Here is a 13097-nt window from a genome sequence, read left to right on the forward strand (position 1 = left end):
CCTACTGTTATCAACAGCGTATGCTTATTCTAACAAAAGGTATTGAAATCCCATCCAAAAACAGCTTATAGCTGTAAAAAAAAGTGCGTGTCCAAGTAAAGCAGAGTTAACTGCGACAAAAAGTAATGATATCATAATGCAAGCTTGTGCGAGATGTACAAGTTGTAAAATTAATATTAGCTAATCAGATAATACAATATTATTGTTGAAGTGTTAATGAGAACTACGTGATGATGCTAGTTTTTAAGTGTGTGAGCATCTTCATAAATGCCACACAAATTTGATTCTCAATAAAGCAATGTGTATAGATTCTCTGATTGCAATAAATAGTTTGAGTTTGGCCGCCTTTCCTGTATACAATAATGCTATGAACAAAGGACAGGCCACCAAAGTCAACCTATTTAATGCTATCAGAGAATCTATACACATTGCTTTATTGAGAAACAAATTTGTGTGGCATTTATGAAGATGCTCACACACTTAAAACTAGCAGCATCATGTAGTTCTCATTAACACTTTAACAGTAACATTGTATTATCTGATTAGCTATTAATTTTACAACTTGCACACCTCGCACATGGCCGCATTATGATATCATTACTTTTTGTCACAGTTAACTCTGCTGTACTTGGCCGCACACTTTTTTTACAGCTATAAGCTTTTGGATGGGATATATACATATATAATACATATATTTATTATTCCCTATGGATAACTTTTTTGCAGCTGATCTCTCTACTGGGTGACTGGAAATGTATATGAACTCTCTACAGGGTGATTTGCTTGTAGATGAACTCTCTACAGGTGATATGTTTCTATCTGATCTCTCTACAAGGTGACTTGTTTCTAGTGGATCTTTCCTTTTTTCTAGCCGATCTCTATACAGGGTAACTTGTTTACACAGTAGCTGAACTCTCTACAAGATGACTTGTTTGTAGCTGAACTCTCTATATATGTTGGTTTCTTTGTAGCTGAATTCTCGTCAGGGTAATTTGCAGCTGAACTCTCTACAAGGCAACTTCTTCTAGCTGAACTCTCTACAGGGTGACTTTTGTAACAGAACTATCTGCAGGGTGATTTGTTTGTAGTTAAACTCTGTACAAGGTGATCCTTCTAGCTGATATCTCTACAGGATAAATTGTTTCTAGCTAATCTCTGGATGACTTGTTTCTAGCTGATCTCCCTATAGGGTAACTTGTTTCTAGCTGAACTCTCTATAGGGTTATATAGCTGTTTGTAGCTGAACTCTCCACAAGATGATATATTTCTAGCTAATCTCTCTATAGGGTAACTTGTTTGTAGCTGAACTCTCTGCAGGATGGTTTCTATGTAGCTGATCTCTCTACAGGGTGACTTGTTTCTAGCTTATCTCTCTACAGGGAGATTTGTTTGCAGCTGAACTTGCTACAGGGTGATTTGTTTGTAGCTCAGTTCTCTACAAAGTGACTTGTTTCTAGCTGATCTCTCTACAGGGTGATTTATTTTGTAGCTGAACTCTCTACATGATAGTTTTTTTTTGTAGCTCAACTCACTGCAAGGTGCTTTCTTCTAGCTAATCTCTCTACAGGGTGGCTTGCTTCTAGCTGATCTCTCTAGTGGGTGACGTGTTTCTAGCTGAAGTCTCTACAGAGTGATTTGTTTCTAACTGAACTTTCAACAGGATGGTTTCTTTGTAGCTGAACTCTCTGCAAGGTGATTTCTTCTAGCTGATTGCTGTACAGGGTTCTATATATGGGTGACTTGTTTCAAGCTTAACTCCTTGGGTGATTGTTCACAGCTGAACTCTCTACAGGGTGATTTAGTTGTAGCTGAACTCTCTACAAAGTGACTTGTGTCTAGTCCACAAGGTGATTTGTTTGTAGCTGAAAACCTACAGGGTGATTTGTTTGTAGCTGAACTCTCTACACGATGGTTTCTTTGTACCTGAACTCTCTACAGGGTGATTTGTTTCTAGCTGAACTTTCTACAGGGTGATTTGTTTCTAGCTGAACTTTCTACGGGGTGATCAGTTCACAGCTGAACCCTCTACAAGGTGGTTTCTTGTAGCTGACTTCTCTACAGTGTGATTTGTTTGTAGCTGAACTCTCTGTAAGGTGATTTGTTTGTAGCTGAACTCTACTCTATACAAGGTGATGTTTTCTAGCTGAGCTCACTCTTATTTCTAGCTGATCTCTCTAAAGAGTAACTTGTTATAATTGGTAAAGTTGGACTCTTTACAGGGTGGATTTTGGTTGTTAAACTCTCTGCATGAAGACTTGTTTGTAGCAGAATTCCCTACAGAGTGAATTGTTTGTAGCTGAACTCTCTACAGGGTGCATGGCTTGTTGATAGTTGAACTCTCTTCAGTGTGACTTGTAATAATATTATACAGACATATATTTGTAGCTGAATTCTCTACGGGTGACTTGCTTGTAGCTGAACTGTCTACAATATTAACTGGTTGTTGCTGAACTCCCTACAGCATAACTAGCAATGTAATAGAAATCTGTAATGGAGTAAGTCATGAACTAGCTGAATGCTCTATTAAGGTGACTGTTCTATTATAGTATCTCGATCTTGCATTTGCTACAGGTGACGAAGTTGGCTTTGGAATCATAACTCAGTGGTTTGTAATCCGATTGTTCTGTATTACTGCAAGGACTTTCTATGATGACTATTCCAGCTACATACCCATTTTCAGCTCATTGATCTAAGCGGTTTGCCTGGTAGGCTGAAAATTATTGGTATTTTTATTCATGAATCTTGATCACGCAATTGTTACACACCTTTGGTTTGGTGTCATATCTTCATGATCTTTATTTTGATTGCTTTCAAACAATGAATAGGCACTCCTACAATGGTTGATCTATACACAAAATGATTGTCAACTTATTTCATGAAGCAGTTTACCCTGTAGGCATGACAACAGATCTTGTTTTATGCAAATAATTGGTCATAAATCCTTAACTATTCATCAAATTTGCACCAACTTTGATACTAGGATTCACCTTTGGACTCCCTTTCTGCATGCAAGTATGTGAAAAGACGAAGAATAAAAAAAAATGAAGAAAAAAACCCCAAAATTTTGGCTGCTTGTAACTCGGAAATGGCTGGAGCGATTTCCTTCAAATCTGGATTGTAGACTTCCCTAGCTGGCGGGAAACTCTGCAGCAAATGTGGTTCCAATCGGATAAGGTATCACCAAGATACAAAGGTACGATAATAACACTTTTTTTTCTTCCTGTCAATATATCCATGGTGTGGCGCGCCGGCTTCTTGGGCCGTACGACACACTATCGTATGTGTTGATTAGTTTGAATAAGCTGACAAGGTTTCTATGCTATTTAGAGACCGGAGTAGGCACCGGCCGATTATGCCAGCATAATTTAAAGCATAATAGGTGACCAAAAGTATCAAGCATAATGCTAGCATAATAGGGACTATGTTTGAAAATTTAATTAAAATGTGCAATACGCGCACCTGAAAGAAAGCAAATATTCACTGCCAATAGTATTATTAGTGCTTTTCACATTTAAAAACGCGTAATATAACTTATTAAACCGTTTCTTTGTTGCTTTGTAGAAATAAGATCGAGATACTCTAATAGAGCAGTCACTTACTCTAATACAGCAGTCAAGAAAGGCTGAGATACTCTAATAAAACAGTCAGTTCTAGAGCATAATCTTGATTTTGAAAGCATAATTTTGAGCATAATAGGCTTAATTTTTGAGCAATGCTCAAAAGCATAATAGGTAAATTTTTGGGCATAATAGGCCGTTACCTAGACCGGAGGAAAATGTGGTTGAGACTACCAACAAACTTAATTACTGAGGCTGCAGACCAAGGTGATTTATTGTGGGTAGCCAAAATTACATCATCTGAGGGGCTCTGAATAGTGTAGAAACTGAAGTTGTTGGCTTGTTCAGAGTGATTTAGAAATTTTCCTCAACAAAGTAGATAAAGCAAGAATGAAAGAAAGTAGCAAACTGTGCTTGCTAGCATTGGGATTTACCCTTAAGTCAAGTTATCATGTCAGTACTACACTGTACTGCCATGACATTCATATCAAACATTATGCGATAACAGTACCACTATTAGGTTAGAATGATGCTTGTCTTGTCCAGAAGATAGGTAAGAAGAAAACTGTAGCTGCTAGCTTTTCATTTTATCTCTCAAGTTTACCCTAAGACATTAGTCTGCCTAGATCTGAACACTATTTTATTAATGGACTTGGAGTTATAGCGCTTGACATTTGAAACAGTGATAAACTCGATTTGTTCAGCAACAATATGGGAAATAAATTACATGCATTTAAATAATCGATCATAACTCACAATCTACAAAGATTGGACTTGGTTCAATTTGTGCACCATGAACTGGCAAATCAATCAAGGTATAGTGCTTTCCCTGTACTCCTCTGTGTTTGCAAAAAAGAAGGACATTCCAACTAAGAAATGACGACAGCAATCGGAAAATGGTGTACGTTGCTTTTATTACATTGTAAATAAATGCCTATAACTCACATATCCTTTGCTGTGTGAACACAAAACAAATAATTTCTTACTCTCCATAAATAGGCAAATCCAGTGGTTATAGGTTTTATTGCTTTCAGGTTAATTTCAGTGTGTATGAATGCAATTGAAGTGTGCATAAAATTTTCATGTGGCACACATATTTTTTACCCAGTGTATTTCTTCTTTATGGAATATTATTTTGCAAAAACGGCCAGTTTTTTGCTCAGCGAGTCACATTAATAAACCAGGAGCATTCCCACAGTTGACCTGTAGCCAGATGTAGGTGCACACTCAATTTAAAATAATCAAGAACACCCAAATATGGTATGATTTTTTTCAGTTGTATCACAATAATGGTCTGGGAAAATTCTGCTGAAATTTAGCATGTGGGCAACTCAATTATAAAGATGGATAAAAGGGTGCAGAGCTACCTTTTTAATAGCTTTGTTTGGGCACCGTAGCGTACAGCCTTTTAGTTACTAGAAACCAGCACTTACAGTATAACTGTTATGCATGTGATACACATAGCCCTGTTAACTTATTAATAACTGTTACCTTGCACAGGAGTGTTGGTTGTACAGTATTTGAGATGTTGACTGGAAAACCTCCCTTTTATGAACTGTCACAATATCAACTCATGTGTCTAATTACTAATGATAATCATTTGGACATTCAGCTTCCTCCACATTGTTCTACTGCAGCTCATGATTTTGTGGCATCCTGTTTGAGGAAGTAAGAATTGCAATGTTGTATTGTGTGTGACTGTATACCATGGATACATGCATTATGAAATATGTAATATTTTTACCATGGCTATGAGGGATTTATATTAGCATATTCTGTGGTATAAATGTTACATATATATCTCTATAGGCATACTCACCCGATAGGTAAAAAACTACAGAGTTCTCACCATGATTCTTTTACGCATTTATGCATCAGTGTATCTCATGATGGATAGTACTTTTAGTAGTGTGGATTAAGTACTTTCAGAGTGATAAATTATTGATACATCAATATGCTTTGCACACAATCCCAGAAAATTGCGATTGTGGGATCTAGATTTTAGTTTTACCATTCTTTGTATTACATTAAACCTACTAACTTGGCTATTGGGACATTAAGTAAGTTAATACATTAAGTTATATTTAGGATTATAAGTTACTCATCTATTAAATCTAGTTGTCTTCTTTGTGTTTCTCTTTGTATAGTCTGCTCAATGGCTGACATGTGATGGGTAGAAAAACGTATCCAAGGAATGCTCAAATGAATTTTACTGATGATTTGTTGTTTAGTAACTATCAACTAGTTGAAATGTAGCAATTATTCTGAGTCTGTAAAACTCAAACCTACAATTAAATGCTTTTATATTGCTGAATATACAAGTCAATGTGCATAACATTGTTTAACTGTTTGGGCATCAAAGCAATGCTTCCCATAATATTCACTAGAAAATATCAAGGTACTGCCAGGGAAATATACAAGTTAAACACAAAGCAGTGCCTTTGAACACCCACACTTAAGTATCAAACAGTATGGTAGTACTGTTTAAGTAGGAATCCACTCAAAAATGACACATGCTGCCTAAAATTCCACCTTAAAAATTGTCTTAGAGACATCTTACTCCACAAAAATAACCTTTATGGAATGATACTAGTGCATCTAACATGAAATACAGCATTAAAAGCAAGAAAACACTTACCAGTGACCAGACTTAGAATTTTAAATGAAATTACCAAACCTTGAAATTTGGTCTGCCTGCCTGCTTCACTCACTCACTTACTGCCTAACCACAGTCGTAAGCCTAGAGGCCAAATGAAGCAGCGCACGGCCACCATTTTACACCACAATAACAAATTTACCATTGGGATGTGCCTACTTGAGTTTCAATGAATGTAGGCCCTCTGTACCTTGTCGTTTCTTTTATTTTCAGTAAGGCTGCTTGTCTTCTTCTTCATACAACAAAACCATATTGAGGCATCAATTTTCTGTATCAACACTTTCTTTCAGCAGTATATTATTTAGACACCACACAATTTTTTCAGAACTGGATTTCAGAAGTGCTTAAGTCCCGACACTACTGTAAGAGGTATACCTGCTAGATACCTGCAACTTCGTGATAGGTTCATGACCACACCCATACAATAAAACTCTAGGTGGAATACTAACGATAGAGTGTGGAGACCACACCTCTTAACAATCTAGCTATTGACTAAAATAACCAAGATCTAATCGAAAACAGTCAAGCTGTAAAAAGGGTGAGGCCTCCAAATAAGCCAGGGAGAAAAGAGGTAAAATCAAAGGTGGTGGCCAAGAAATGGCAGTGATGGTAGGCTAATGACCAAAAATTTAATAACGACAATTCAGGTGAATTTGCATTGCCTCCTCTAAGGATTTGTCACCAAATTCATCTGAATTGTTGTTTTTAAAATTTTGCCATAACATACCATCATAACCATTTCTTGGCTGCCACCTTTGATTTCACATTTTTTCCCCTGGCTTTTGTAGAGGCTGCACCCTTTTTTACAGCTTGACTGTTTTTGATTAGATATGACTTCTTTTTGTAATTTCATACCTATAGCCAGCCTATGACCAGCTTTAAGTATATCTTTTAACTTGTCTTTTTTCTTTAATACAGGGAGAAGATTATTATGAGGGAGAAGATTTAATGATTTGTTTAGCTACGTACATGTACATTTAGTCAATGATTTACAATTGTGTTCATTGATCATAAAAATAAGTCAAACAGGTTTAACTGTTTGCTGCTGAATACTCTACAGGGAAACGTGTGTGTAGCTGAAAGTTCTACAGGGAGCCTCATAATGTAACTGTACTCTTTGACTACATGATAGTTGAACTCACCACAGGATGGCTTATTTATAGCTGAACACTACATGTAATTGGATCCTTTCTTGTTTCTAGCTGATCTCTCTGCTGGTGACTTGTTTCCAGCTGAACTCTCTACAGGGTGAATTGTTCAGCTAATCTCTCTACATGGTAATTTTTTTCTAATTGATCCCTACAGGGTGAATTGTTTCTAGCTGATCTTTCTACGAGGTGACTTGATCTCTCTACAGCGTGACTTGATTCTAGCTGATCTCTATACAGGTGACTTGTTTATAGCTAAACTCTCTACAGGGTGACATGAAATGTAGCCGAACTCCCTACTTGGTGACTTGATCAAGCTGATCTCTCTACAGGGTGATTTGTTTCTGGCTGATCTCTCAACAGGTAGGTAGCTGATCTCTCTACAGGGTGACTTGTTTCTAACTGATTCTTCTACAGGGTGAATTGTTTCAAGCTGATCTTTCTACACAATGATTGAAATGGAGTTGATCTTGCAACAGGGTGACTTGATTCTTGCTGATTTTCCTAAAGGGTGATTTGTTTCAAGCTGATCTTTTTACAGGATAATTTGAAATGTAGTTGAACTCTTAGCAGGGTAACTTGCTTCTAGCTAAGCCCTCTACTGAGAGAGTTTGTTTGTCACTGAAGTTTGTTTGTAGCTGAGCTCTGTCCACAGGTTGCTTATTTCTAGCTGAAACATTATGAAATTATTTCTGGAGCATCACGTGAGATCACGTGACCTGCCAAGAATACTGGAGCGGTGGAAAGAAGTCTGGTCAGTTTGTGGTGGCTGGCACTGGTCATGGAGTGATTCCAAAGTATGTTTTTGTGTGTTTGGCTCCTTCACAGCCAGATGAGTGTTATATGTGACTGGATTTTGGAAAAACCATCCAAATCATACATTAGAAGTTTCGAGATAAACGGTTTTAAAGAATTGAAGCCAGCATAACTCTCCAAGGATAGCAAGCACGCGTATGAAATTTTACAAAAGATGCATCAATCTGTTACCTTTCAGGCCACTTCCAGTACTTGTAGATGCTTGTACAGTTTCCCGCTAAATAAGATAGAAAATCTGAGTAGTTGGACGAGCGAAGTAGTATCACTGGTGCTCACAAAGGGGGGGTAGCAGGGAGGGCAAGAGATAGACCTCACAATGGAGGCAGACCACGATTGGAGTCCAGACACAAGATTACAGGGCTGTGCTGGCTCCTTAGTGGCTGATATGTAGCAAAATCAACAGAGAACACGTCTGGCCAACATTATAAGGCTGTCCACCAGTAAACCACTGATTCTTGCCAAGCCAGGTCCTTCACAAGACCTGAAATCCCATTTGAGCACTCCACACCACCCAGAAAATACGTCTGTTAAAACCAGCCTCGTGTAGTTTGAGTAGTGCTGAGGGTCAAAACTTGTAGTATGATAGTGTAGCTATCCACTGGTGGTGTTAGTTTGATTTTGCCTGATGTGCGATTTGGATCGGTTCTGTAAACTCTGGTCACAAATGTAGCTGAATTCTCTATAGGGTGACTTGTTTCTGGCTGACCTCTCTATGGGTGACTTGTTTCCAGCTAAACTCTCTATACAATGACTTGTTTCTAGTTTATCTCTCTACAGGGTGGTTTGTCTCTTCTGATTTCTACAGGGAAAATTGTTTATAGCTAATTTCTCTACAGGGTAACTTCTTACTTGCTGAACTCTCCACAGGGTGACTTGTTTCTACCAGATCTCTGTACATGGTGATTTTTTTCTAGCTGATCTCTCTACAGGATGGTTTGAATGTAGCTTATCTCTTTACAAGATTACTTGTTTCTAGGTGATCTCTCTGTTTGTAGCTGAACTCCCTACACTGTTGCTTATTTCTAGCTGAAACACTCTAAGAAATGTAGCTGAATTCTCTCTAGGGTGATTTGTTCCTAGCTGATCTCTCTATGGGTGACTTGTTTCCAGTTAAACTCTCTACAGGGTGATTTTTTCGCAGCTAAACTGTCCTCCAGGTGACTTTGTTTGTAGTTGAATTCTCTACAGGGTGAATTGTTTGTAACTGAACTCTCTACAGGGTGATTTGTTTTTGGTACTAGTTGAAGGGTGACTAGATTGTAGTTGAACTCCCTATTGGTTGACTTGTTGTTGGCTGAACTCTTTACATGGTGACTTGATTGTAGCTGAATGTTCTATTAGGGTGACTGCACAATTAGAGTATCTAATCTAAAACAGCCAAAGTACGACCCCCAAAAAAGCTATGGTGAAAAGTGATGTGAAATTCAAGGTGGCAACTAAGAAATGGTTGTTATGGTAGGTTAATGGTAAAAAAATTTAATAACGACAATTCAGGTGAATTTGATACCAAGACCAATTGTGACCGGATTTGCGAAAAAGGGGTCTTCCACACACATCCAATTTCCCGACTTTGACAATTCATAACTTCAGATGGGAAACAGCTATTGGCTTGCAATTTGGTGAGAAATGAGCACCTACACAGCTGAATTGACTGTGACAATTTCAGGTTGATATGTTATGTAATCACAAAGTTATGGTTTCCCAAGTTTACGGAATTGGATGTGAGTGGAAGACTCCTTTTCACAAATCTGGTCACAATTATTAATTTTTTTTTACTATTAACCTACCATCACAACCATTTCTTAGTCACCACCTTGGATTTCACATCTTTTGCACCGTAGCCTTTTTGGGGCTGCATTTTTTTTTACAGTTTGACTGTTTTTGATTAGATATCACTTCTTTTTGTATTTGTATACCCCTAAACTGTCCATAGGCCGGCTTTGGGGCTTTTTAACCACAGAAAGAAGAAAAAAATTTTAAGTAGATTTTTAATATTTTAACTATATTTGATTTTATCACTATATATTATTACATGCCAATTATTACCTACAGGATAACCTGTTTGCAGCTGATCTTTCTACTGGATGACTTCAAATGCAGCTGAACTTTCTACAGGGCGATTTACTTGTAGCTGAACTCTCTACAGGATTCTCTCTGCAAGGTGTCTTATTTCTAGCTGAACTCTACTGGGTTATCTGTTTGTGGTTGAACTCCCTACATGGTGATTGTTTGTAGCTGAAGTCTCTATATACATGGTGGGTGATTTGTTTGTAACTGAGCCCTTTGCAGAGTAATTTGCTTGTAGCTAAACTCTCTACAGGATGGTTTTTTTTGTAGCTGAACTCTCTACTGGATAGTTTATTTGTAGCTGAACTCCTTAAAATGTGATGTCTTCTAGCTGATCTCTCTACAGGATGATTTGTTTCAATAATAGACTTGCACAATTGATTTCAGCTTGAATTCTTATAAAAAGAAATTGGCAGTGTTACTCCTATGTACATCAAGGACATGGCACATTTAGAATCTACTAGATATGTTCCCAAAATTCTCTTTGAAGTTAGATGGCTTCGTGCTAAATATCAGCTATAGTTGTCCTAGTGTGTGGCGCTTGAGTGACATCACTAATGATGTTACTGGTTAACTGTAACCTTTTAACTTATTATGCATAAATGTCACCCATCCTTTGGAAGACATTGTAAGGTGTGGTTTAATATGAGGTATTTAAATGTTCTGATAATTGATGATGTAATTGGTTACAGAGATTAACAGGTTGCACCAGTGACAAAGTTACATTGATTTCCAAGAGGTACAAAAGGGTTGCAGAAAGTTACAACAGATTTTGATCAGTTGCAATAGGCTACAATGGGTTACAACAGATTACATTGAGATACAAATGGTTGTACAAGGTTATGATCAGTTACAACAGGTTATGATGGGGTACAAAAGGTTACAAGGCATTTCATTGCCAATCTGTATTAGAAACCACTATTGTGGTTCATGATTTAGCATAGCGTAATTCACCAATAATTATGGACCACTTAAAGTTTCTTCTTTCATAATTTGGCCTTAAAAATTGTAGAACAACAGAATTTTTGATGCTGTTAGATCTGCTATTTCCCAAAACATATTCTAAATTTCAGTCCCGCAATCTAAGGCATATGAGAATCACCACCATTATTGTCCAGGACATGCATCCATCAATTGTTATCGGGCCTACGAAAATAGGGCATGTGGGTACAAACTACACCCTGTCACTCAACGGGTCATATCTCAGTACTGAAATAGAATATCTGCATTCTATTACTTGCATTATAAAGCCAATTAAATGAGTAAGATGTGCTGAAAATGTCATGACCATAGCCTAATGGTAACAAATTTATGAGCCATGAAAGCTTGAAAAAAAATTGCCAAATTTTATGTGCCACCATGCCCTATTTTTGCACACCCATGCAATCACAATTATCAACCATCGCTATCTACATCGACTTACATGTAAGTATCAGTATGAATAATTCAACTATGATATCTAGCATAAGAAGGGTCTATACCTAAAAAATGAATTCATTCAAGTATACAATATAAGAGATATACACAAATCAATTAGCTAAACCTACAGTTGCAGACTCTACACACATAAAGGTCATTTGTCATCTTGTAAGCACTGTCTGTATATCCACTTCTTGCACCTTCATTTAAACCCACTTCCTTATAGATTTTCCGATGTTAGACTAATCATTTGGTATAGTCCAAAACACACCGCGCATTCATTGCTAGATAACTCCCTGTTGTAGACCCATATTCATCAATATCTACTTCTGAGTCAGAAGATGATTCAGCTGCTACTAGTAGAATTTTCTGTACCGTATTCCCATATCTATTAAGACTTATGAGACCTTTGCTTTAATTTTTCTTCCTCCTTTTTTCTCATTATAAATACAGCTTTCTTCTCCTTTCCTATTCTTTCTCTTATCATTCTGCTTTGTAGTCTTTTTTTCTCTGCCTTTTGCTCCTCTTCCTCTTTGTTTACTTTTCAATTAATAGTGTCAGGAACTCAGCAGTTGTAAGCACTCTAGCTGGTGGATATGTCTTGTCTTGTTACCTTTTTGGTGGCACTCTTTATTGATCGAAAATGTCCTTCAGCTTTGTCACAAACCTTCTAGTGTTTTCCAAACTTATCAATGAAATCTTAGCTCATTGTTATTAATAATTGTGGATCAGTTGTGTACAATTATATCCAACTGCTGCAGTATAGTGATGGAGAGTTGCTTGCAGAAAGACTGTAAGACTCATTACTGATTACTGTGCAATCCCATTGGCTGCAATGACATTATCACTTACAGTAGCTTTGCTGATGCTGTAGTCTTTGGTATCCGGATTAACATTTGTTTGTCCAGCTTGTTCCTCATCTACTATAGAAGTGCTCTCATCAGTGACAAATCTTCTGCAGCAGTCGCAAACTTTCTGGGAGGTTATCTGGTACTGTTGTGGTAGTCATCCCACATACATTTGATCATCATATTATATGTCATAGTCATTGTCATATATCTTCTTTACAACAAATTGATTTGATGTTCACTTAGTGAAGCAGCTGATGACCCAGGATTACTTTCTATCTGACCGCTTTCAAATTCATCTTGTGTAGTGATGTTAGTTATAACTCACAGGACTTTGTCACTGCTGGTGTATTAGAAATTGCATATGGCTTGATAGCAGTTTGGACGAATGGATAGACACCAAGCTTTTGAAAACCAGCTACAACTGTACTTGCTGTATAGACAAAAATAAAGACTTGTTGAAAAGTGAAGAGAACTAAAATTTTGTGACTACTCTACCAGGATGGTCAGCTTTGTACTCATGGAACAGTCTACCCAATGCCTTTTCAAGGGAGCAAAGAAGCTGACATAGCCACACAAGTGGTAT

At 37.3% G+C, this 13097-nt stretch overlaps 1 protein-coding gene across 4 annotated transcripts in view; it reads left to right on the forward strand.

Annotated features, from left to right (window-relative positions):
- Positions 1 to 13097, forward strand: part of LOC136252219 (uncharacterized) — a 181781-nt gene that overhangs the window by 100782 nt on the left and 67902 nt on the right. For all 4 annotated transcript variants that reach the window (XM_066044617.1, XM_066044624.1, XM_066044631.1 and 1 more), the window contains one exon: positions 5058 to 5225. In XM_066044617.1, the coding sequence (XP_065900689.1) occupies positions 5058 to 5225 (168 nt within the window). The remainder of the gene's footprint in view (positions 1 to 5057; positions 5226 to 13097) is intronic.

This window comes from Dysidea avara, chromosome 1 (assembly GCF_963678975.1).
Source record: "Dysidea avara chromosome 1, odDysAvar1.4, whole genome shotgun sequence".
Classification (NCBI taxonomy): Eukaryota; Metazoa; Porifera; class Demospongiae; order Dictyoceratida; family Dysideidae; genus Dysidea; species Dysidea avara.